This window comes from Carcharhinus amblyrhynchos, chromosome 5 (assembly GCF_965287045.1).
Source record: "Carcharhinus amblyrhynchos chromosome 5, sCarAmb.v2.hapA, whole genome shotgun sequence".
Lineage (NCBI taxonomy): Eukaryota > Metazoa > Chordata > Chondrichthyes > Carcharhiniformes > Carcharhinidae > Carcharhinus > Carcharhinus amblyrhynchos.
This window is the reverse complement of record NC_137328.1, coordinates 55,466,387-55,488,340: the sequence shown is the minus strand read 5'-3', so window position 1 is coordinate 55,488,340 and position 21,954 is coordinate 55,466,387. Positions and strand designations below refer to the sequence as shown.

General features: G+C 42.7%; 2 protein-coding genes and 1 pseudogene across 7 annotated transcripts in view; 1 reads left to right on the top strand and 2 right to left on the bottom strand.

Annotated features, from left to right (window-relative positions):
• agtpbp1 (ATP/GTP binding carboxypeptidase 1) overlaps positions 1–4,680 on the bottom strand; it is a 240,091-nt gene extending 235,411 nt beyond the window's left edge. For all 6 annotated transcript variants that reach the window (XM_080188828.1, XM_080188827.1, XM_080188829.1 and 3 more), the window contains exon 1: positions 4,515–4,680. The gene's annotated coding sequence lies outside the window, so the exon portion shown is untranslated. The remainder of the gene's footprint in view (positions 1–4,514) is intronic.
• Positions 4,681–4,911: 231 nt separating this feature from the next.
• naa35 (N-alpha-acetyltransferase 35, NatC auxiliary subunit) overlaps positions 4,912–21,954 on the top strand; it is an 88,585-nt gene continuing 71,542 nt past the window's right edge. Inside the window, exons 1-2 of the mRNA XM_080188825.1 lie at positions 4,912–5,035; positions 17,836–17,964. Of these exons, the coding sequence (XP_080044951.1) occupies positions 17,841–17,964 (124 nt within the window). The 5' untranslated portion in view covers positions 4,912–5,035; positions 17,836–17,840. The remainder of the gene's footprint in view (positions 5,036–17,835; positions 17,965–21,954) is intronic.
• Positions 9,473–9,614, bottom strand: LOC145343634 (U2 spliceosomal RNA; annotated as a pseudogene).

The following is a 21,954-nucleotide window of genomic DNA, read 5'->3' as shown; positions in this document are numbered from 1 at the left end:
TAAACTTAGACCTCTGCCACCAGCAATCATCTTCACAGCTTGTTATGGTGGATTTTAGGGTCAAATAAGCATTATGTGAATGCTGTGGCTCCTGATGGCTGCAAGTTGAGAAGCTGGCAGTGAGGTGCTGACTGAGAAGGGATCTTCTATATTAATTTTCTTGTGTCAATAAAATTGGTCTCATCAACAAACTTGTAAATAGGATGAAAGCCATTTTCTCACCTTGCAAACTTGATACAAAAGTACAATGCATTAAAGCCATCCTACGGCCAATGGCTAACCCAATCAGATAATTATTCAGGGTGTAGCACAAACTCACAAATGAGCCAGGACTGCCACTTTCAGACCTGAAAAGCACCCATTCTACCTCAAATACTCTGGAAAGGCAAAATGCCTCAAAAATTTGAACAAAGAGTTTAAACAAGTTGTTTCACATTGCCACAATACAGTGGCAATGGGGGTGATATTCTTTCACAAACAGATTGCTGTCATTCATCCAAAATGTTCTGCCTACCGCATAATTGAGCAAAGTCGTGTATGAATTTCATTGAAGGTGTGATGCCAGGTATGCAAGTAGGTCATGTATCCCAATGATTGGTTGACCAAATCAAACAACATGTTCTTTTGGCAATTAGTAACAGACAAAGTACTGAGCGTACCCAATCAGCCCATGTTTGCAAAGCCAAAAGCAAAATGCTCAACTTGCTGCACTTTGTTCTTTCTGACTGGGAGTATTGGGACAAACAAAAATTTTAAAAGGAAGTCAAGATGGAGGAAAGAATTAATTATCTGAAGTTGCTGAACTCAATGTTAAGTCCAGAAGGTTGTAAAGTGCCTCACTGGTGGTTTGTGTTGGGCTTCACTGGAACATTGTAGGAGACCAAGGATGCTGTTGTTGTCTGATATGGACTTTTACCTTGCAGAGACTGAGTACCAATTCTCAGACACTTTTTCCTACCTTCAACTGGATCATGGTCCCACCACTAAGTAGCAAATTTCCAGGACTGTTACTGACCTCATCTCCTCTGGAGACCTTCCCTCCATTGCTTCCAACATCATAGCCCCTCAACCCTGTACAACCTGTTTCTACCTCCTTCCCAACATCCACAAACAAGACTATCTTGCTGGACTCTGTCAGCCTGTTCATGCTCCACAGAACTCAACTCTTTCTATCTTGATTCCAGTCTCTTCCCACCTACGTTCCTCTGATGCAAACTTCCAATTTCCTGGCCCTAACTGCCTCCTTTTCACTATGGATGTCCAATCCCCCTGTACCTCCATCCCCCAGCAACAAAATTATCCATTTTGCTTCAAATTTCCAATGACCTTTGCATAGTCCATCTCTAACACATCCCTTATCTGTCCCCATTTCCAGTTAGAGACTGATTATCAATATTCATTACAAGTCCACCAACCCCCCACAGTTACCGCAACTACAGCTCCTCACGCTCTGCTTCTTGTTAAGGCTACCATCCCATTCTCCCAGTTTCTCCATCTCCGCTGCATCTGTTTCGATGATGCTACCTTCCAAAACAACACATCTTTTGTATTCCTTTTACCCGAACCAAAGGGTCCCTCCACTGTAGTTGACAGGACTCTCAACCATGTCCGACCCATCTCCCGCATCTTTTCTCTCCCCACCTAGAACTACAATAGTGTTTTGCCTTGTCCTTACCTTTTCACCCCACCAGCTTCTGCATTTAAAAGATTTTCTTCCACCACTTCAGCCAAATTCAATACAATCCCACCAAACACACCTACCCCTCACCTCCCCTATCGGCATTCCGCATGAACTGCTTCCTCTGAGAGAGCCTGGTCCACTCCTCCATCATTCCGAACTCCTCAACTCCTTCCCACAGCACCTTCTTGTTCAATGACAAAGTGCAACTTGTGCCTTTATTTCCTCCCGCCATGGGATTCACTTGCACCACTTTCAATTGAGTCCACTGTACTCAGTGCTCCCGCTGTGGTTTCCTCTATATCAGGAGATTAAACACTGACTGGATGGCCACTTTGCAGAACATCTTTGCTCACTCTGCAAGCATGGACCCGATCTCCCTGTCACTTGCCATATCAACTCCCCATCCTGCTCTCATATCTGCCTTTGGTCTGCTGCAATGTTCTCATCAAGCCCAACACAAATTACTGATTAGGCATTTTACAAACTTCAGGACTTAACATTGAGCTCAACAACTTCAGAATATGAAGTCTTTCCTCCATCTTGACCCCCCCCCTTTTAAAATTTGTTTTGTGTCAATACTCCCATCCCCCCTCAATAAACATCTGTCATTTGTTTTTAAATTTTGTTTTCACACAGTGATGACCTTTGTTCTATTAACACATTCTACAGTCTTACCCTTATGCGAGTATCAGCACATTCTTTCGTCTAACACCACCATTAACACTCCAATTTTCTGTGTCCATAATACCTTTGCCAAATCTCTCCCAGTTGCCCCATCACTAACTTTTTATTCAACTCCACTCTCTTTAAACTGTATGAAATCCATCACTTTTCTTCCTCTTTAGCTCTGAAAAGTTACACAAACTTGCAACGTTATCTCTAGTTTTGCTCGATACATTTGCTGTTTCAATACAAAATGTTTACTGTTGGATGCGATTCAGCAACTGGACAACACTTGCTGAACAATCTTAAGCGTGCTGATAGCTACACAAATTTAAGATAATCAGTCAAGCTCATAACATGGCTCAATTGCACTTACCAGAAGCGACATACATTTTTTCTGCAAACAAAAGAAATATGTTCAAACCTTTTTTGAATTACCCAAAAGCTTGGGGTGCTTAGTTACCTGTGGCTTTCTCCATAGCAATATCTCAGCCAATCAGCACCCTTTTCTCCTGTTGAATAAATTGTGATGTTTGAAATTTGGCATTCTTGCTTTTGTCCATGAGTGCAAGATTAAAAGCTTCAGTGACATGTCCCTCTTTTTAAGAATGTTCAAGTTCTGTACTACCAAGTGACTGTCCAAAGTAATGCTTATTTTGATATTTTACATAATCCAGAAATTGGAATTTAGCCACAGATTTGTTCTACATTAAGAATAGGGTTGCCAACCCTGATTGGAATTATTCCTGGAGTTTGATCAGATGATGAGATTGATTTATATACTTGGGCGGCATGGTAATACAGTGGTTAGCACTGCTGCTTCACTGTTCCAGGGACCTGGGTTCAATACCCGGCTTGGGTCACTGTCTGTGTGGAATTTGCACATTCTTCTCATGTCTGCGTGGGTTTCCTCCGGGTGCTCCGGTTTCCTCCCACAGTCCAAAGATATGCAGGTCAGGGTGACTGGCCATGCCAAATATTGCCCCTTAGAGTCCAGAGATGTGTAGGTTAGAGAGATTAGCAGGTAAATATGTAGGTATATGGGGGTAGGTCCTGGATGGGATTGTCATTGGTGCAGACTCGATGGGCCGAATGACCTCCTTCTGCACTGTAGAATTTCTATGATTCCACTGAAATGTTTTCTTCTGCAGAGTGCACACTATATCTATACCAAAATTTTGGGTCACATTTTTACGTCAATATTTTAGTAAATATGTGCTCCGTTACTAAAAATCAGTCTTCATAAGCCATTTTAAGAATTTGCTACATATTAGGATTATGGAAATACTTTCACACTGTCTCAGTCCTGTCGCTCCAAACATTTCTTGCGCAACTAAATAACTTTGCACATAAAGAAGATTATTCTTGGGAATATAATTTGTAACAACATATGTAAGATCACACTGTTCCAAGACATGCTACACGGAGATTGCAGAGTACCAAATATCACAACTGACCTTACGCAGTATTGAACACAGGCTATATGATGACACTACATCGTTCACAAGCAAATTGTCCTACATTAAGTAGCGATCACTTTCCAACAAAACAAGTCGGACTCTTTTATCGGACGGACTGCTCTCCGTGCAAAACACATAAATAATAGTAATTTGGCCACGGAATAAAACGTCCGTTGCTCTGACCGATCTGATCATGATGTGGAGATGCCGGCGTTGGACTGATCTGATCGTAACAGGACTCGTCGCTAGAAAAGGCGAGAAACCAAGAACAAAAAATAAGTTTATTTTTCCTTTTCTAATAAGCTGAAACTTGAAATGACAATGTTGACCACCTATTGCTACCTACTTCCTTCGCCTGTGTGAATTAATTGGGTTAATGTTGGGTTATCCTGGGAGCAGCTAATATGGCTGTAGATTTAAATAGCAGGGCAGAGTTAACTATCGTAGCTCAAAATATACTTTTCTCCACAGTTTCCAGCATCAATACGTGGCAGATGGAGCCCAGGCCCCCTGTCCAAGCTCCCAACTGATCCAGAATCGCATTCTGCATGAATGTGAAGGGGACCATCATCCCCAGACTCTCCTGCCAAAGGGGCAGGGAGGCGTTCCCGGTGCCCAAACACTCAGCACCAACTGAAAATACTGACCATCAGCTGCTCGCTGCTGCAGCTTTTTTTACTACTACTGCTTGCTGCTGCGGCCACACTTACTTTATTAGCTGTTGAAGCACGTTTGCGATGCCCTGAACCATCCAAAAGCTCTTTATGCACGCAAGCTCTTCCTCTCATACTGATCCTGATGGATGAGTAATCTCTTGAGGCCTAACTCCATTAGTTGGGTATGTGACAGAAATAAACGCCATTAACCCCTCTCTCCTTCCCGCCCGCCCCCTCTCACTGCAGCAGCTGAATTCCGTTACAGGAAATGGCCAAATTCAACAGCAACTCCGCTCGAGACACCTCTCGCGACAATGCCCGGCGACCGCCAGCTGGTGACAGGGCTTGCTGGGAGTTGTAGTTCCCGGCGTGGCCTCTCCGGGTGGGGCGCGAGCCCGAAGCCCCCGGTACCTAACTACACTTCCCGGCATGCACAGCACGAGGCCCTCTTGGCCAGCCGGGGGTGGGCCGAGTTTAGGAATATGGCTTCCGCTGACAGCGGAACGGTGATGGACTGAAAGCAGCATCGCACCGAAGATAAAGGCAGAGGGCAAAACACCACTATCTTTCTTGCGGTTAGTAGTCGTTCAATTACACATTCCCTCGCCCTCCTTTCCCCCCCACAAAAAACACTTGTGTATCAGGATCCAAACTGTGTGTGGGATATTTTCATCCATCTTCAATTTTAAACCACGGCCTCTATAATGGATTGATATTTCCATGAACGTGATTTAATTTTTAAAATAATCCAGTTTGTAAATGGGTCACAAGGTATAATTCGAAAGTGGAAAAGAGTTACGTTCGAAGATTCTGTTTTTTTAATTTGAATGTGTCCATGCTATTACAAGTAAATAGATTTAAATATTATGGTATGGGTATTTGTGAATTGTAAATTTTTATGGATAGCAACGAGCTTTAAGTATGTTGGTCCAAAGCAAGTAAATTAACGTCAATTTTTCGATGATATCTTAGTTTTTATATCTGACGTTTGAATACAACTATTGTACTACATTTGTTGCACATATTTGTGACCTTTAGTGTCTGATTGAAACTACAAATCAATAGTTCGTTTTATTTAGATGTTTTGCTTAAAAACTGCAACTTTCTCCTGAGGTGAATTTGCCTGTTTACAATTTTAGTTCAGACTGAGCATTTCCTTGAGGAATAAAGACTGTCCTGAAAAAGTGATATAAAAATGAACTACAAAACTTAAGAATAATATCTGATTAAAAGAAGTTGCCAGAGGGACTCCTAAACCGGAAGATTATGATGATGTGGAAAAAGGAAAAATTTAGTGAAAGTAAAAATGTGGGTGTTTTAAAGGTGGAGACAGCAGAAATTATAAAGGGGAATAAGGGAATAGAGATATGAAGCAACAACTGGTATCTGTCTTCACAGTTGAGGTTTTGGGGAAACAAAGATCCAGTCAGATTGAGGAATTTAGAAGTACTAATATTAGTAAAGAAAAGTTTCTGGAAAGATCAGTGAGACTAAGCATGTCAACTCCCGGTGTCACAGTGGTCACATCTTAAAGTTTTAAAAGAGCTTACTGCAGAAAAGTGGATACTTTGGTTTTGATCTTCCAGAATTCTTGAAATTCTAAAATTGTGCCTGTGGATTGTAATAATCTGCTGAAGGAGGGAGAGACAAAATGGGGATCCAGAGTACAGTTAGTGTGACATATCATAGGAAAAATATCAGAATCTATTATTCATGGCATATTGATAGGGCACTTGGAAAATTACTTTGGTTCGTCAACACAGTTTTATGAAAACAAAATTCTATTAGATAATTTGATTGGAGCTCTTAAGGATATATAAATGGCAAGGTAGTTGAAAAGGAACCAATGGATGTAGTATATTTAGAATATCAGAAGGCATTCAATGAGGTATCATGCAAAGATTGTTCTGTAAGATTAGAACTCATGGGAATTCTTTTTCCACAAAAAGCGTTGGAAGCTAGTTGAATTTATTCAAGGCAGAGTTAGATTTTTGACAGACAAAGGAGTCAAGACTCATTGGGGGGGAGGAGAGAGAGAGACACGAAAGTGGAGTTGAGACTACAATGCAATCAGCCACAATCTTAATGAAATGCAAGTTGGCTCGAAGGGCTGAGTGGCCTACTCTTGCTTCTGAGTGCAATGTTTCTATTGTATGCACAATGTGGTATCAACTGGGGATTCACTTGTGTTCTATAAATAGACACCAACTGAAACTAGTTGTCTTGTAATATACCCATCTATCCCTCCAACACTTCATGTGTAGTATTTGCAATTGATTGTGCAAATGTCTAACATCAAACATGAGATGACATCAACCTAACTGTAAACATGCATCAATGAAGCCATGGGAGATTCCATCAACCAGAGTTACATAAAAATTGACATCACTAAAGAAAATATTTGTAACTCTAAATAAATGCTTATAGAAGTGTTGGAAGATTGGCTAGTGTTATAATTCTAGCCATCTGGTCTTCTGGAAGAGAATAATCATGGCTGGATGGTGAATAGAGTTATTGCTGTTGATTCTGCTCTTGCTATTGTGGCCTGGGAGAGAAAGGGAGTGAAGGAGCCTGGGCGGAGAGACGTTTTGATTTGGTTTGCTGCAGACTCCCAATACGAGGAGGAGGAGACAATAATAAAGAGTCAATAATAAAGCAGAAGACTTTCACAACTTCTGATCAGAAGGTGGAGAGTACGAGGGGCCATCAGTAAGAGTTGATGTTTGATGCACTTTCATGAGCCCTGATACTTGAGGTGGGGGATAAAAGAAGATGGAGGCTGGTAGATCATGTGGGATATGCTACATGTGTGCATGCCCAATCCCTGGGTTTGGATCAGCTGGAGGTACCTGAGTGCAGTTTTCTTTTTTCTCATCAATAGATCTGGTGGAGAATTGTACCTGGGCGGCCAAAGACAACATCTCTCTTTACTGAGAAATCATCATGATCCGGGACAATCTTGGGATTGTCACCCACCCAACAAGCCAAATTTTGTGTGGTAACCACACCCCTGTACTCTCTCTTCATTGTGCATCATCCTTTTTCTATCTCTCTCTCTCTCAGGCAATCAACTTGACTTTTAGTTGTGTTGTACATTTATTAATTTTTGTGTTAGAATACTCAGAAGGGAATGATTAACTCTCCCAATCTAGTCAAAAGACAGAATGGTTTTTCCTTTTCAGTGTCTTATTGTTTAGATGAAGACATTCGTTGAGAGACATTATGCCTGAGATTTTGGATGAGCATAGCTTAAAGAGTAGGAATGGACAAAATATGGCCTGTGGACTGGATCTAGCCCATATATTACATTTGTCCAGCCGGCCATGATTCTCGTCTTCCACCCTTAAAACAAAAACCAGACCGTTGTGTTTTGATCAAAATGGTTATTAAACACAGTGGAAGCAATCATATGTGAGGGACTTCATTGGCAAACACTATACAACAGGAAAACAATGCATTGTCTGCATTCAGGGTACGGGCCTCTGGTTGCTATGATTATATTGCTGATTGTAGCAGCCATTGATTTAGCACAGGAGCCGCGTGAAAATTATTTATGTAGTTTTCAGTTTTGCATTCCTCACACTTCAGCTGAGGGATACAGTACAAATGGTTTCTTTTGATTTTATTCCAATTCAATCAATCAAGTCCAATTCAGAATCCCAACAAGTCGAGACATTCCTGATCCAATCTGACAAGACAGGGCTCTCACCACCTGCCTTGGGCTTGGTCTACATGACCCAAGTTGATTGGAGTAGGCATAGCACCTCCTCCAAAACTTGATCTCATTTGCATCTTAGCCAGGCGGTAGACAGAGGGGAACCAGTGGATGTGGTGTTTTTAGATTTCCAAAAGGCGTTTGATAAGGTGCCTCATAAAAGGTTGCTACAGAAGGTTAGGGTGCACGGAGTTGGGGGTAAGGTGTTAGCGTGGATAGAGGATTGGCTGTCTAATAGGAAGCAGAGAGTTGGTATCAATGGGTGCTATTCTGGTTGGCGCTTGGTGACTAGTGGAGTACTGCAGGGATCAGTGCTGGGGCCTCAACTGTTTACCATTTATATAGATGATCTGGAGGAGGGGGCTGAGTTAGGGTGACGAAATTTGCTGATGACACGAAGATGAGTGGAAAAACAAATTGCGTGGAGGGTGTGGAAAGTCTGAAGAGAGATCTGGATAGGCTGAGCGAGTGGGCGAGGACCTGGCAGATGGAGTATAATGTTTGGAAGTGTGAGGTTATCCACTTTGGCAGAAATAATAGTAGGAGGGGATTATTATTTAAAAGGTGAAAAGCTGCAGCATGCTACGGTGCAGAGGGACCTGGGGGTCCTTGTGCACGAGTCGCAAAAACCCAGTCTGCAGGTGCAGCAGGTGATCAAGAAGGCAAATGGAATGTTGGCCTTTGTAGCGAGGGGGATAGAATATAAAAGTAGGGAGGTCTTGCTGCAACTGTACAGGGTACTGGTGAGGCCGCAGCTGGAGTACTGTGTGCTGTTTTGGTCACCGCACTTGCGGAAGGAAATATTGGCCTTGGAGGGAGTGCAGAGGAGGTTCACTAGGCTGATACCGGAGATGAGGGGGTTGGCCAGTGAAGAGAGACTAAATAGATTAGGTCTGTACTCGTTGGAGTTTAGAAGGATGAGGGGGGATCTTATAGAAACGTATAAGATAATGAAGGGGATGGATAGGGTAGAGGTAGAGAGATCCTTCCTGCTTAGAAAGGATAGCAGGTCTAGAGGGCACAGCCTCAAGATAAGGGAGGGTGCAGTTTAGATCAGAGTTGAGGAGGAACTTCTTCACCCAAAGGGTGCTGAATCTCTGGAATTCTCTGCCCGTTGAAGTGGTGGAGGCTACCTCGCTAAATATATTTAAGTCACGGGTAGATAGGTTTTTGATAGACAGGAATTAAGGGTTATGGGGAGAAAGCGGGAAAGTGGAACTGATCCACTTCAGATCAGACATGATCTTATTGAATGGCAGGGCAGGCTCAAAGGGCTAGATGGCCTACTCCTCCTGGTTCTTATGTTCTTATTAGCCAAAAGGCTGAAATGCCGCTTTAAAAAATTGCTTCAAATGAAGGTAAAATATAACCTAATGACTTCAACCAAGCACAGCACGTCAATACTACACTTGATCTTAGCCAAAAGGCTGAGAAGTGATTGAGAAAAGGAGGTGCTGAATGCCAAGTGTTTAACACGGAGTGGACTTCAAAATATTTCTTTACAGATGTAGCGTAGAAAGCTGTGTACTTAATTTGCAAAGAAATGTGTCACCATATTCAAAGGATACAACTTTAACTGACACTTCGAGAGCATACAGGCAACCAAATATAAGAATTTGTCTGACAAAGAAAAAGCTAAACAATTGCATGAGATGGTTGCCTAAAATGAAAACAGCATGAAGCTTTTTACCAGACATAGAAAATAAAACGCCATTCAGCCTTTTGAGCCTGCTCTGCCTACCTCCCCCCCCCCCCCCCCCCATATCCCTTGATTCCTTCAGCCTCAAGAGCTATATATAATTTCTTCTTGAAATCACACAATGTTTTGGCCTCTACTACTTTCTGTGGTAATGAATTCCACAGATTCACCACTCTCTGGGTGAAGAAATGTACACCACAAGATGGAATTACCAAAGAGAGCTCCAACACAGTGCATAAAATGGCCAAAAACAGAAATACGTTCCCCAAGGGAGATTTCATCAAGGAATGTTTGGTTGACTCTATTGCAATTGTACCCACACAACTGAATTCACTTTGAAAAAGTTTCACTATCAAACAAAATGTAACAAGTTGTATCGGAGAAATTTCAGAGATTAGTTTGTTTTTGCAAATGAAAGGAAAAGATGTGGATTTTCCTCAATTGAGTGACATGAACCAGCTGGCTGATTTTACGTTTTCCATAGATGTCATGAATCCCATGAATGACATGATTAATTTTATGGAAACGTAACTGTCCTTGAGATTTTTCTGCTGAATAGTTAGGGAACACATAAGAACATAAGAAATAGGAGCAGGAGTAGGCCATCTAGCCCTTTGAGCCTGCCCCGCCATTCAGCAAGATCATGGCTGATCTGTCGTGGCTCAGTTCCACATTCCCGCCCTCTCCCCATAACCCTTAATCCCCTCTCTTATCAAAAACCCATCAACCCGCATCTTAAATATATTTAGCGAGGCAGCCTCCACCACTTCAATGGGCAGAGAATTCCAGAGATTCACCACCCTTTGAGTGAAGAAGTTCCTCCTCAACTCCGTTCTAAACCGCCCCCCCTTTATCTTGAGGCTGTGCCCCCTAGTCCTACTGTCCTTTGAGCGGGAAGAGTCTCTCCACCTCTATCCTATTCATCCCATTCATCATCTTAAACGTCTCAATGAGATCTCCCCTCATTCTTCTAAACTCGAACAAGTACAAGCCTAGTTTATTCAGCCTCTCCTCATAGCTCAACCCCCTCAACTCCGGCATCAGCCTAGTAAACCTCCTCTGCACTCCCTCCAAGGCCAAAATATCCTTGCGTAAGTACGGCGCCCAAAACTGCACACAGTACTCCAGCTGCGGCCTCACCAATGCCCTATACAGCTGCAGCAAGACCTCCCTACTTTTATATTCAATCCCCCTCGCTATGAAGGCCAGCATCCCATTCGCCTTCCTGACCACCTGCTGCACCTGCAAGCTGGGTTTTTGCGACTCATGCACAAGGACCCCGAGGTCCGTCTGCACCGTCGCCTGCTGCAGTTTTTCGCCACGTAAGTAATAATCCTTCCTACCATTATTCCTACCAAAGTGGACCACCTTGCACTTGCCAACATTAAATTCCATTTGCCAGTTCCTGGCCCATTCGCCCAGCCTATCTAGATCCTTCTGTAGACTCTCCACACCCTCCGCACAATTTGCCGTTCCACCAATCTTGGTGTCATCAGCAAATTTCGACACCATACACTCGGTTCCCTCCTCCAGATCATCTTAGACTCTTAAATCCAGACTCTTAAATCGGCCTCGCAGGTGGAAGAGGTGGTCAAGAAGGCGTATGGTGTACTGGCCTTCATAAATCGAGGGATTGAGTTTAGGAGTCAGGAGGTAATGCTGCAACTTTATAAGACCCTTGTCAGGCCTCATTTGGAGTACTGTGCGCAGTTCTGGTCGCCTCACTATAGGAAAGACGTAGAAGCTATTGAAAGGGTACAGAGGAGATTTACAAGGATGTTGCCTGGACTGGGAGGCATGCCTTATGAAGTTAGGTTGAGGGAACTGTGTCTCTTTTCCCTGGAGAGACGTAGGTTGAGAGGCGACCTGATAGAGGTTTATAAAATGTTAAGAGGAATAGATAGGGTGGATTCTCAGAGGCTATTTCCCCGGGTTGAAATGGTCGCTACGAGAGGACACAGGTTTAAGGTGCGGGGAGGAAAGTACAGAAGTGATGTTAGGGGTAAGTTTTTCACTCAGAGGGTGGTGAGTGAATGGAATCGGCTGCCGTCAGTGGTGGTGGAGGCGAACTCGCTGGGGTCTTTTAAAAGACTTCTGGATGAGTATATGGGGTTTTATGGGATTGGGGGTTATAGATAGGTGTTGATGTGATCGGCGCAACTCGTGGGCCAAAGGGCCTGTTTGTGCTGTAGTGTTCTATGTTCTATATAAATGGTAAATAGCTGAGGCCCCAGCACCAACCCCTGGGGCACTCCACTAGTCACCAACCGCCAATCCGAATAGCACCCATTGACCCCCACTCTCTGCCTCCTATTTGACAACCAATCCTCTATCCATGCTAACACCCTACCCCCAACTCCATGTCCCCTGACCTTCTGCAATAACCTCTTGTGAGGTACCTCGTTGAACGCGTTCTGAAAATCAAGAAAGACCACATCCACCGGCTCTCCTCTATCCACCGCCCTAGACACATCCTCATAGAACTCCAGTAAATTTGTCAGACACGACTTCCCCTTAATGAAACCGTGCTGCGTCTGCTCTATCAAGCAATTCCCCTCAAGATGCCTCGCTATTTCCTCCTTGATGACGGATTCTAACATTTTACCTACAACAGACGTTAAACGAACTGGCCTATAATTCCCTGCCTTTTGCCTGGCATCCTTCTTAAACAACGGCGTAACATTAGCCGTTTTCCAATCTTCCGGCACTTCCCCGGACTCCAGCGACATTTGGAAAATAACCACCAAGGCATCCACTACCACCTCCGCCATTTCGTTCAGAACCCTCGGATGCATTCCATCCGGTCCTGGGGACTTGTCCACAATCAGTCCCTCCAGTCTGTCGAGCACCACCTCTCTAGTAACAATAATGTCATTGAGACCCTCCAGTCCTACCACCTTTCCATCTCTAACACCCAGCAAATTATTCACGTCCTCCTCCGTGAAGACCGAAACAAAAAAGTTATTCAAGACCTCAGCCATTTCCCCATCCCCTACCACTAAGTCCCCCTTCTCATCCTCTGAGGGTCCAACGTTCACCCTAGCCAGCCTCTTCCTTTTTATATATTTATAAAAACTCTTGCTATCCTTTTTTATATTAAGCGCTAGCCCAGCTTCATAGTTTATCCTACCCTTCTTTATCAACTTCTTTGTCAATCTTTGTTGACATTTAAACCTCTCCCAATCCTCTTCTCGCCCACTACTCTTAGCTACTCTAAACGCCTCCGCTTTTAATTTAACACTTTCCTTCACCTCCTTCGTTATCCACGGCTTATTACCTCTCCTCCTACGGTCCTTTTTGACCATCGGAATAAATTTCTGCTGAGCACCAAGAAAGATCTCCTTAAAGATCCTCCACTGCTCCTCAGCAGACCTACCTTCCAACGCACTCCCCCAGTCCACATTTGCCAATTCTTCTCTCATCCTACCGTACTCGCCTCTGTTCAAACAAAGGACGTGTGTCCGGGAACCCACTTTCTCCTCCTCCATCTGCACCAGAAACTCCACCATACAATGATCACTCTCCCCAAGAGGATCCTTCACCGCAAGGTCCCTAATTCTACCCGCCTCATTACATAGCACCAGATCCAAGATAACTCGCTCCCTCGTCGGCTCCAACACACACTGTTCAAGGAAACTATCCCGGCAGCATTCCAAGAACTCCTCCTCGAGCCCACCGCTGATAGGATGCAGTCAAAAATCTTGAATCACTGAAGGAAAATAGAGGGAAATTTTTCATTACAGGGTTAAAGATTTCACAAGAATTAACCACGGATTAAAGGTTTCACATTGAAGTAACCAGAGATCTAAACTATTTGCATTATCAGTTCACTATACCAGATCATTGATCAAAATGCTACACTTCGAGAGCGTACAGGCAACCAAATATAAGAACTTGTCTGACAAAGAAAAAGCTAAACAATTGGATGAGATGGTTGCCCAAAATGAAAACAGCATGAAGCTTTTTACCAGACATAGACCATCCCAGCTACTGCTTGTTCCAGTTCAACCGCACCATGTTTCACCTGCATGAATCAGCTCTATTTGCAAGTCTTCCACTAAGGGTAAAATTTTCATTGTTAGAATAATAGTATGGGCTGTTCTGATATCAAAATTATAAAGAGTGTTAGAGAAGCTATCTGAGCACTTTTTTAAACTTTATCGTTATTCAACTAAGGTCATAATGCAGTTGCTGTCTGTAGTGTTGGTGATATGATGTCATATTTTTCCAGGTGGTTTTAATCGGTTTGTAAGCTTTGTAAAATTCAATATGTATTCCATAAAATTACTTCATAACATTGCGCCCTATGAAGGCAGTCTGACCAGAATTGCTTACAGTAGTCTCACAGTATCATTAGTATATTATAGATTGTTAATCCATCTTTTTTTTGACTGACCCTACCATGCCACTGATATTACACCTGAATTAGTTACTGCAGGTGGAATTTGTTAAGTTGTGAATCTTTATACAATATCTCAACTGAAAATTTGTACGGTATTAAAGCTAAGTATATATACAACTGAAGCCTATATGAATTGTCTCTTGGCACTATTTGATGATGCTTTGTGTAAATGTTTAAAAGGATATAGGTTCATTTAAGATGGGCTTGTAACTATTGTGTAATGTAATTTGTTCAATCACAACAATAAGAATATTGTTAAGAATAAGAATTGGGCACTTAAGATTCACACATCCATAAATTAGTTCTAAATATGAGTACAAATTCTAATTATACAAGGTATTGATTGAATGAGAATGGCCGTAAAAATAGTCAGTGTCATTTTGAATGAAGCCACTTGTACGCTATAACATAATATGACCTTACTTGTCTTTGTCTATATTAGTGAATCTAGATGCACCAGAATACCAGTAAGTGAAATTACTTAAAGCAAATAAGTTTGTGAATTCATTGTCAATGAAGAATACAACCTTTAAAGTGTAGAAGTAACAGTCATGAGTTATTTTCTTTTAAAGTAATTTCATGTTTATATAATTCCAATCTTGCTTCCTTTTTCCTCAAAACTATTGATTTATGCTTGGAATATACTGGTCATTGGCACCCTCTGATATTTCACACAACTTCATGTAATTTTATGTTTATATAATTCCAATCTTGCTTCCTTTTTCCTCAAAACTATTGATTTATGCTTGGAATATTACTGGTCATTGGCACCGTCTGATATTTCACACAACTACATACTAAAATGTTTGAATCTATGAAGTGAGCATTTACAACCTCTTTGCTCAAGAGGAGAGAGCTAAACCTGACCCTGTCTTCACCTAACATCTACTGTACACATTCAAACAATTTTCACTGGGTTTTGATCAAAGTAGGAACGCAAGCTAATTTTCCCTCAGCATCTCTCCAGCCCAGGAGGACTGAAACCAAATATTGCTACTACAGTTTGAGCTGATACCACCAACTCAACATGGGCAAGGAATTAAGTCTTGGACCTTACTGATATTTAAGGATCAGTATCACAATGGAAAATGGATTTACGCAAATTATATTGAGGAACCCCATGATTTTTAATTTTCTTTCCAGGAGAATATAGTGCTAAAATAGTGACCATCACAGAGAAAGGGGAGTAATAAACCTGCTCCAACAAGTTCCATTGGCCCAATTTGTAGTGAACACTCCTTATCCGCCATTTCTATTTCCTGCACCTCCCATCATTGTGGCTTTTGTGACTTCTCTGAATGAAATTGCTAGCTCAATGTTAATTTTGTAGATTTTGTATTATGGGCCCACACTTACCAGCAACTGTATTAAGAAAGCTGAAAATAGGTCCGCTTGCATTCTTACCATTAGCAGAGAAAACAGACTTCCATTCGATCAGCCAGAGCTGGATTTAAAGCTAAGTTTCAATAAAGAAAGAACATTGTCAACCAACTGCAGTTCCCTGCTCATTTTACATTGGCTGCTTGTATGGTGGAAGCTAGGGTTTCAAATTTCATCTTTTTTGATTCAGATCCCAGTTGAAAATGGGGAACTGACCCTCCTAGTTTCTAGGGAAATGGAAACTAAAACTACATTTGTTAGCCAAAACCTCTAGAGAGACTGAACCTGGTTAAAACATATAAAGCAAAGTTGGTTAACTTATACCATTCAAACCGAGTTGAGCAAGCTGTAAAATGTGTGCCATTTTTGGTGAAAACCTCAGCTTTTTACCATTTATATAGATGATCTGGAGGAGGGAACCGAGTGTAGGGTGTCGAAATTTGCTGATGACACCAAGATTGGGGGAACGGCAAATTGTGCGGAGGGTGTGGAGAGTCTGCAGAAGGATCTAGATAGGCTGGGCAAATGGGCCAGGAAATGGCAAATGGAATTTAATGTTGGCAAGTGTGAGGTGGTCCACTTTGGTAGGAAGAATGGTAGGAAGGACTATTACTTACGGGGCGAAAAACTGCAGCAGGCGACGGTGCAGAGGGACCTTGGGGTCCTTGTGCATGAGTCGCAAAAACCCAGCTTGCAGGTGCAGCAGGTGGTCAGGAAGGCGAATGGGATGCTGGCCTTCATAACGAGGGGGATTGAATATAAAAGTAGGGAGGTCTTGCTGCAGCTGTATAGGGCATTGGTGAGGCCGCAGCTGGAGTACTGTGTGCAGTTTTGGGCACCGCACCTGCGCAAAGATATTTTGGCCCTGGAGGGAGTGCAAAGGAGGTTTACTAGGCTGATGCCGGAGTTGAGGGGGTTGAGCTATGGGGAGAGGCTGAATAAACTAGGCTTGTACTCGTTAGAGTTTAGAAGAATGAGGGGAGATCTCATTGAGACGTATAAGATGATGAATGGGATGGATAGGATAGAGGTGGAGAGACTCTTCCCGCTCAAAAAAGACAGTAGGACTAGGGGGCACAGCTTCAAGATAAAAGGGGGGCGGTTTAGAATGGAGTTGAGGAGGAACTTCTTCACTCAAAGGGTGGTGAATCTCTGGAATTCTCTGCCCGTTGAAGTGGTGGAGGCTGCCTCGCTAAATATTTTTAAGACGCGGGTTGATGGGTTTTTGATAAGAGAGGGGATTAAGGGTTATGGGGAGAGGGCGGGAAAGTGGAACTGAGCAGCGACAGATCAGCCATGATCTTATTGAATGGCGGGGCAGGCTCGAAGGGCTGGATGGCCTACTCCTGCTCCTATTTCTTATGTTCTTAAAACCGTGCCTGTAGAACTCGGGTTGGTTGTGCACTGCTCTCAGCTGAAGATCAGACTAAATCCTAGAAGGAGAAAAACTCTTTTTTATGAGGAAGACTGAGTTTTGAAGGACTTTTCTGACTGAGATTGAGCTACAAGTTGAATGGACTGCTAAGCCAATTCTTAAGCTCTGTTCTAGTTGTATCTACTATTTAATGTGTAATTTATAGTTTGTAACCAGACTCAATTTGCCACCGAATTGATTTAGAAGTTGATTCTGTGTGTTGCTTTGTGTGACTACTTTATAGTAAAATTTTTTCTGTTTTCAGCTGGAACCTTGTGACTTTTTTTTAGTAAATAACTAGGATTTCAGATTTCTTTAAGTTGTTGGTCTCTACTGAGATCATAATACTTGTTCAGTGCACAAGATGATAACAGTTTAATATTGTTCATGGTATATCTATAAAACAAGGAAAATCTAAGAAAGTAGATAACAGTGCTTGCTATTGACAAAGGTTATCAAACAGGCTCAACAGGTTCCTGATTATCAGATTTCTGTCTGCCAAGCAAAAGACTTGTGTATTGTATGTATTCGTATCTGCTATTTTATTAAAATATTATTTGCTGTAACTAATACAATGGCAGTATTGTTTCCTTGGTAATTGACACTGCCTCTGGTGGTCTCATTAAAAGTTTGAAAGTCACACCACTAGTGATGAAACAGGGAAGTCAAATCTTCAATTTGTACAGAGTGTTGTAAACAGTAGGAAATGAAAACAATACCCTGTTTACTAATGTCTAACTTTCTTGTACAATTTGATTTCCATAGTTACCATGGTCACAAAAGCATCTTTGGATGAAGACGATGTTGGCTGGGGGCTTGGCATCTCAGAAAAAATGGAAAAAAGTAATGTTAACTGGGTAGACATTACTAAGGAATTCAAAGATTGCTGTAAAGGTAAATCCATTGATATCGTAAGCAGCTTTTACGACAGCAGATAAATGAACATTTCTTTCAATCTACCTTTTCCCTTCCCCAGAATATGTTCTGCCAGTTTACTGCTTCTATCTCGTCCTCTCTTTTTGTCTGACCAGAAGCTCTTAGTTTTATTTTTTATTAATTGTTCTTGAGATGTGAAGCATTACTGGCTGGAAGGTGGCTCACCAGCAGCATGCTGGTGAGCCACTTTCTTAAACTGCTGTAGTCCATGTAGCATAGGTAAACCCAAAATGCTGTTAGGAAGGGATTTTGATTCAGCAACAGTGAAGGTCACCAATAGTTCCCAGTAAGGAGGATATGTGCCTTGAAGGGGAATTTGCAAGTGGTGGTGTTCCCATGCATCTGCTGCACTTTTCCTTCGAGGTGTAGACCTAATAGGTTTGAAGGAAGATGTCAGAGAAGTTGTAGCGAGTTTCTGTAGCACACCTTTTGATGGTACACACTGCTGGTATGTGTACTCATGGAGAAAGTGCATGTTGTTGGTGGTGGATGAGATACCAATCAATACGGCTGCTTTGCTTTGGATGGTGTTGAACTTCTTGAATGTTGTTGGAGCTGCATTCGTCCAAGAAAATGGTGATTATTCCGTCACATGGCTGAATTGTGCCTTACAGATTGTGAACAAGGCTTTGTAAAGTCAGGAGGTATGTTCCTCACCACAGAATTTTCAACATCTGATTTGCTCTCATAGCCACTGTATTCATGTGCCTGGCCCATTTATGTTTCTGGTCAACGATAACTCTTAAGTTGTTGACAGTGAAAATTCGGCAAAGAAATGTAACTGAACATCAACAGATGTTGGTTAGCTCTCATATTGTCTGCCATTGCTTGATGCAGATGTTATTTGTGACTTTTCAGCAAGGATCTTAGCCAGGTCTTGCAGCATGGGGACACAGACTGTTTCAGTATCTGGGGAGTTTTGATAACTAGTAAACGCTTGTGGAACCATCAACAAACATACCCACTTCTGACCTAATGTCGAAGGAGAGGTCATTATTGAAGCAACTAATAATGGTTGGGCCTAGATCACTACCCTATGGAACTCCTGCAGTGATGTCTTGGGACTCAGCTGTTTGGCCTCCAATAACCACGACCATATTATTTTGTTCTGGGTATGACCCAACCTGTTGAGAGAGTTTTTCCCTGTTTCCCATTGACTTCGGTTTTACAATGGCTTCTTGGTGCCTTTCTTGGTCAAATGCTGCCTTGGTGTGAAAGGGAATCTCTTTCACCTTACCTCTTTTGTCATGTTTGGACCAAGGTTGTAATGAGGCCTTGAATTGAGTGGCCTTACAATTGTATAAGCAGGATGTTGAGAATGGGAAGAGGGAAGTCTTAGCTATTTAAAGCTCTGAAATAAATGTAGTTGAATATTTCTAAATTGACTTAATTGTGTGAGCATATTGCACCTTACATCTTGACATCTGGATTATCTTAAACTAATTGAAAGTTTTATTCTCTTATCGTCTGCTGGGATGCTATATGAAATGAGTTATGCACTGTGAGCACAATTCCTCGTGACAAATGGGAACAGGTTTGCAGTGTCACTCGGTGAATATATTCTCCAGTGCATTAGCCTTGATGTTAGAGAAGAATAGAGGACCTATTATCTGGACCTAGCCATGTACCTGATTTTGGAGTATTTCATGTTAACACTGAGTGACATCCCTTACATTTAAGAGGATTTCTTGTTTAAAATAGAAAAAAAAACGATTGTAAAGATTTGATATTTAAAGCGTTTTATGTTCAAAGTTTAAATATTGGCTTGATTGCATCAGCAGTTTTATCTCACTTGCGGTCTCTGTAGTAAAATGTCAAGCTATAACCTTTAACAAGTACACATTGCACTTGATATGCATTTACACAAGTTTAGTGTCATCCAAAGTTGTTTCAGCAATGCTAAACCTGTATATTGTAAGTCTAGAATTAAGGCTTGAACTGGTTTTAAACTGGATTGAGAAACTATCCAATAGGTGTCTTCATTCTGGTGTCAAGTGTGGCCCTGATTCTAGATTCAGACTGTGTTTACTCATAATAGTGCCATTAGTGCAGAGAAATACCAGTTTAAGAACATAAGAAATGGGAGCAGAAGTAGGCCATCTAGCCCTTCGAGCCTGCCCCGCCATTCAAGAAGATCATGGCTCAGTTCCACATTCCCGCCCTCTCCCCATGACCCTTAATCCCCTCTCTTGTCAAAAACCCATCAACCTGCGTCTTAAAAATACTTAGCGAGGTAGCCTCCACCACTTCAACGGGCAGAGAATTCCAGAGATTCACCACCCTTTGAGTGAAGAAGTTCCTCCTCAACTCCGTTCTAAACCGCCCCCCCTTTATCTTGAGGCTGTGCCCCCTAGTCCTACTATCCTTTCTGAGCGGGAAGAGTCTCTCCACCTCTATCCTATCCATCCCATTCATCATCTTATACGTCTCAATGAGATCTCCCCTCATTCTTCTAAAATCTAACAAGTACAAGCCTAGTTTATTCAGCCTCTCCTCATAGCTCAACCCCCTCAACTCTGGCATCAGCCTAGTAAACCTCCTTTGCACTCCCTCCAAGGCCAAAATATCCTTGCGTAAGTACGGCGCCCAAAACTGCACACAGTACTCCAGCTGCGGCCTCACCAATGCCCTATACAGCCGCAGCAAGACCTCCCTACTTTTATATTCAATCCCCCTCGCTATGAAGGCCAGCACCCCATTCACCTTCCTGACCACCTGCTGCACCTGCAAGCTGGGTTTTTGCGACTCATGCACAAGGACCCCAAGGTCCCTCTGCACCGTCGCCTGCTGCAGTTTTTCGCCACGTAAGTAATAATCCTTCCTACCATTATTCCTACCAAAGTGGACCACCTTGCACTTGCCAACATTAAATTCCATTTGCCAGTTCCTGGCCCATTCTCCCAGCCTATCTAGATCCTTCTGTAGACTCTCCACACCCTCCGCATAATTTGCCGTTCCACCAATCTTGGTGTCATTAGCAAATTTCGACACCCTGCACTCGGTTCCCTCCTCCAGATCATCTATATAAATGGTAAATAGCTGAGGCCCCAGCACCGACCCCTGGGGCACTCCACTAGTCACCAACCGCCAATCCGAATAGCACCCATTGACCCCCACTCTCTGCCTCCTATTTGACAACCAATCCTCTATCCACGCTAACGCCCTACCCCCAACTCCATGTCCCCTGACCTTCTGCAATAACCTCTTGTGAGGTACCTTGTCAAATGCCTTCTGAAAATCAAGAAAGACCACATCCACCGGCTCTCCTCTATCCACCGCCCTAGACATATCCTCATAGAACGCCAGTAAATTTGTCAGACACGACTTCCCTTTAACGAAACCGTGCTGCGTCTGCTCTATCAAGCAATTCCCCTCAAGATGCCTCGCTATTTCCTCCTTGATGACGGATTCTAACATTTTACCTACAACAGACGTTAAACTAACCGGCCTATAATTCCCTGCCGTTTGCCTGGCACCCTTCTTAAACAACGGCGTAACATTAGCCGTTTTCCAATCTTCCAGCACTTCCCTGGAATCCAGCGACGTCTGGAAAATAACCACCAAGGCATCCACTATCACCTCTGCCATTTCTTTCAGAACCGTCGGATGCATTCCATCCGGTCCTGGGGACTTGTCCACAATCAGCCCCTCCAGTCTGTCGAGCACCGCCTCTCTAGTAACAGTAATGTCATTAAGACCCTCCAGTCCTACCACCTTTCCATCTCTAACACCCAGCAAATTATTCACGTCCTCCTCCGTGAAGACAGAAACAAAAAAGTTATTCAAGACCTTAGCCATATCCCCATTGCCTACCACTAAGTCCCCCTTCTCATCCTCTAAGGGACCAACGTTCACCCTAGCCAGCCTCTTCCTTTTTATATATTTATAAAAACTCTTGCTATCCTTTTTTATATTAAGCGCTAGCCCAGCTTCATAGTTTATCCTACC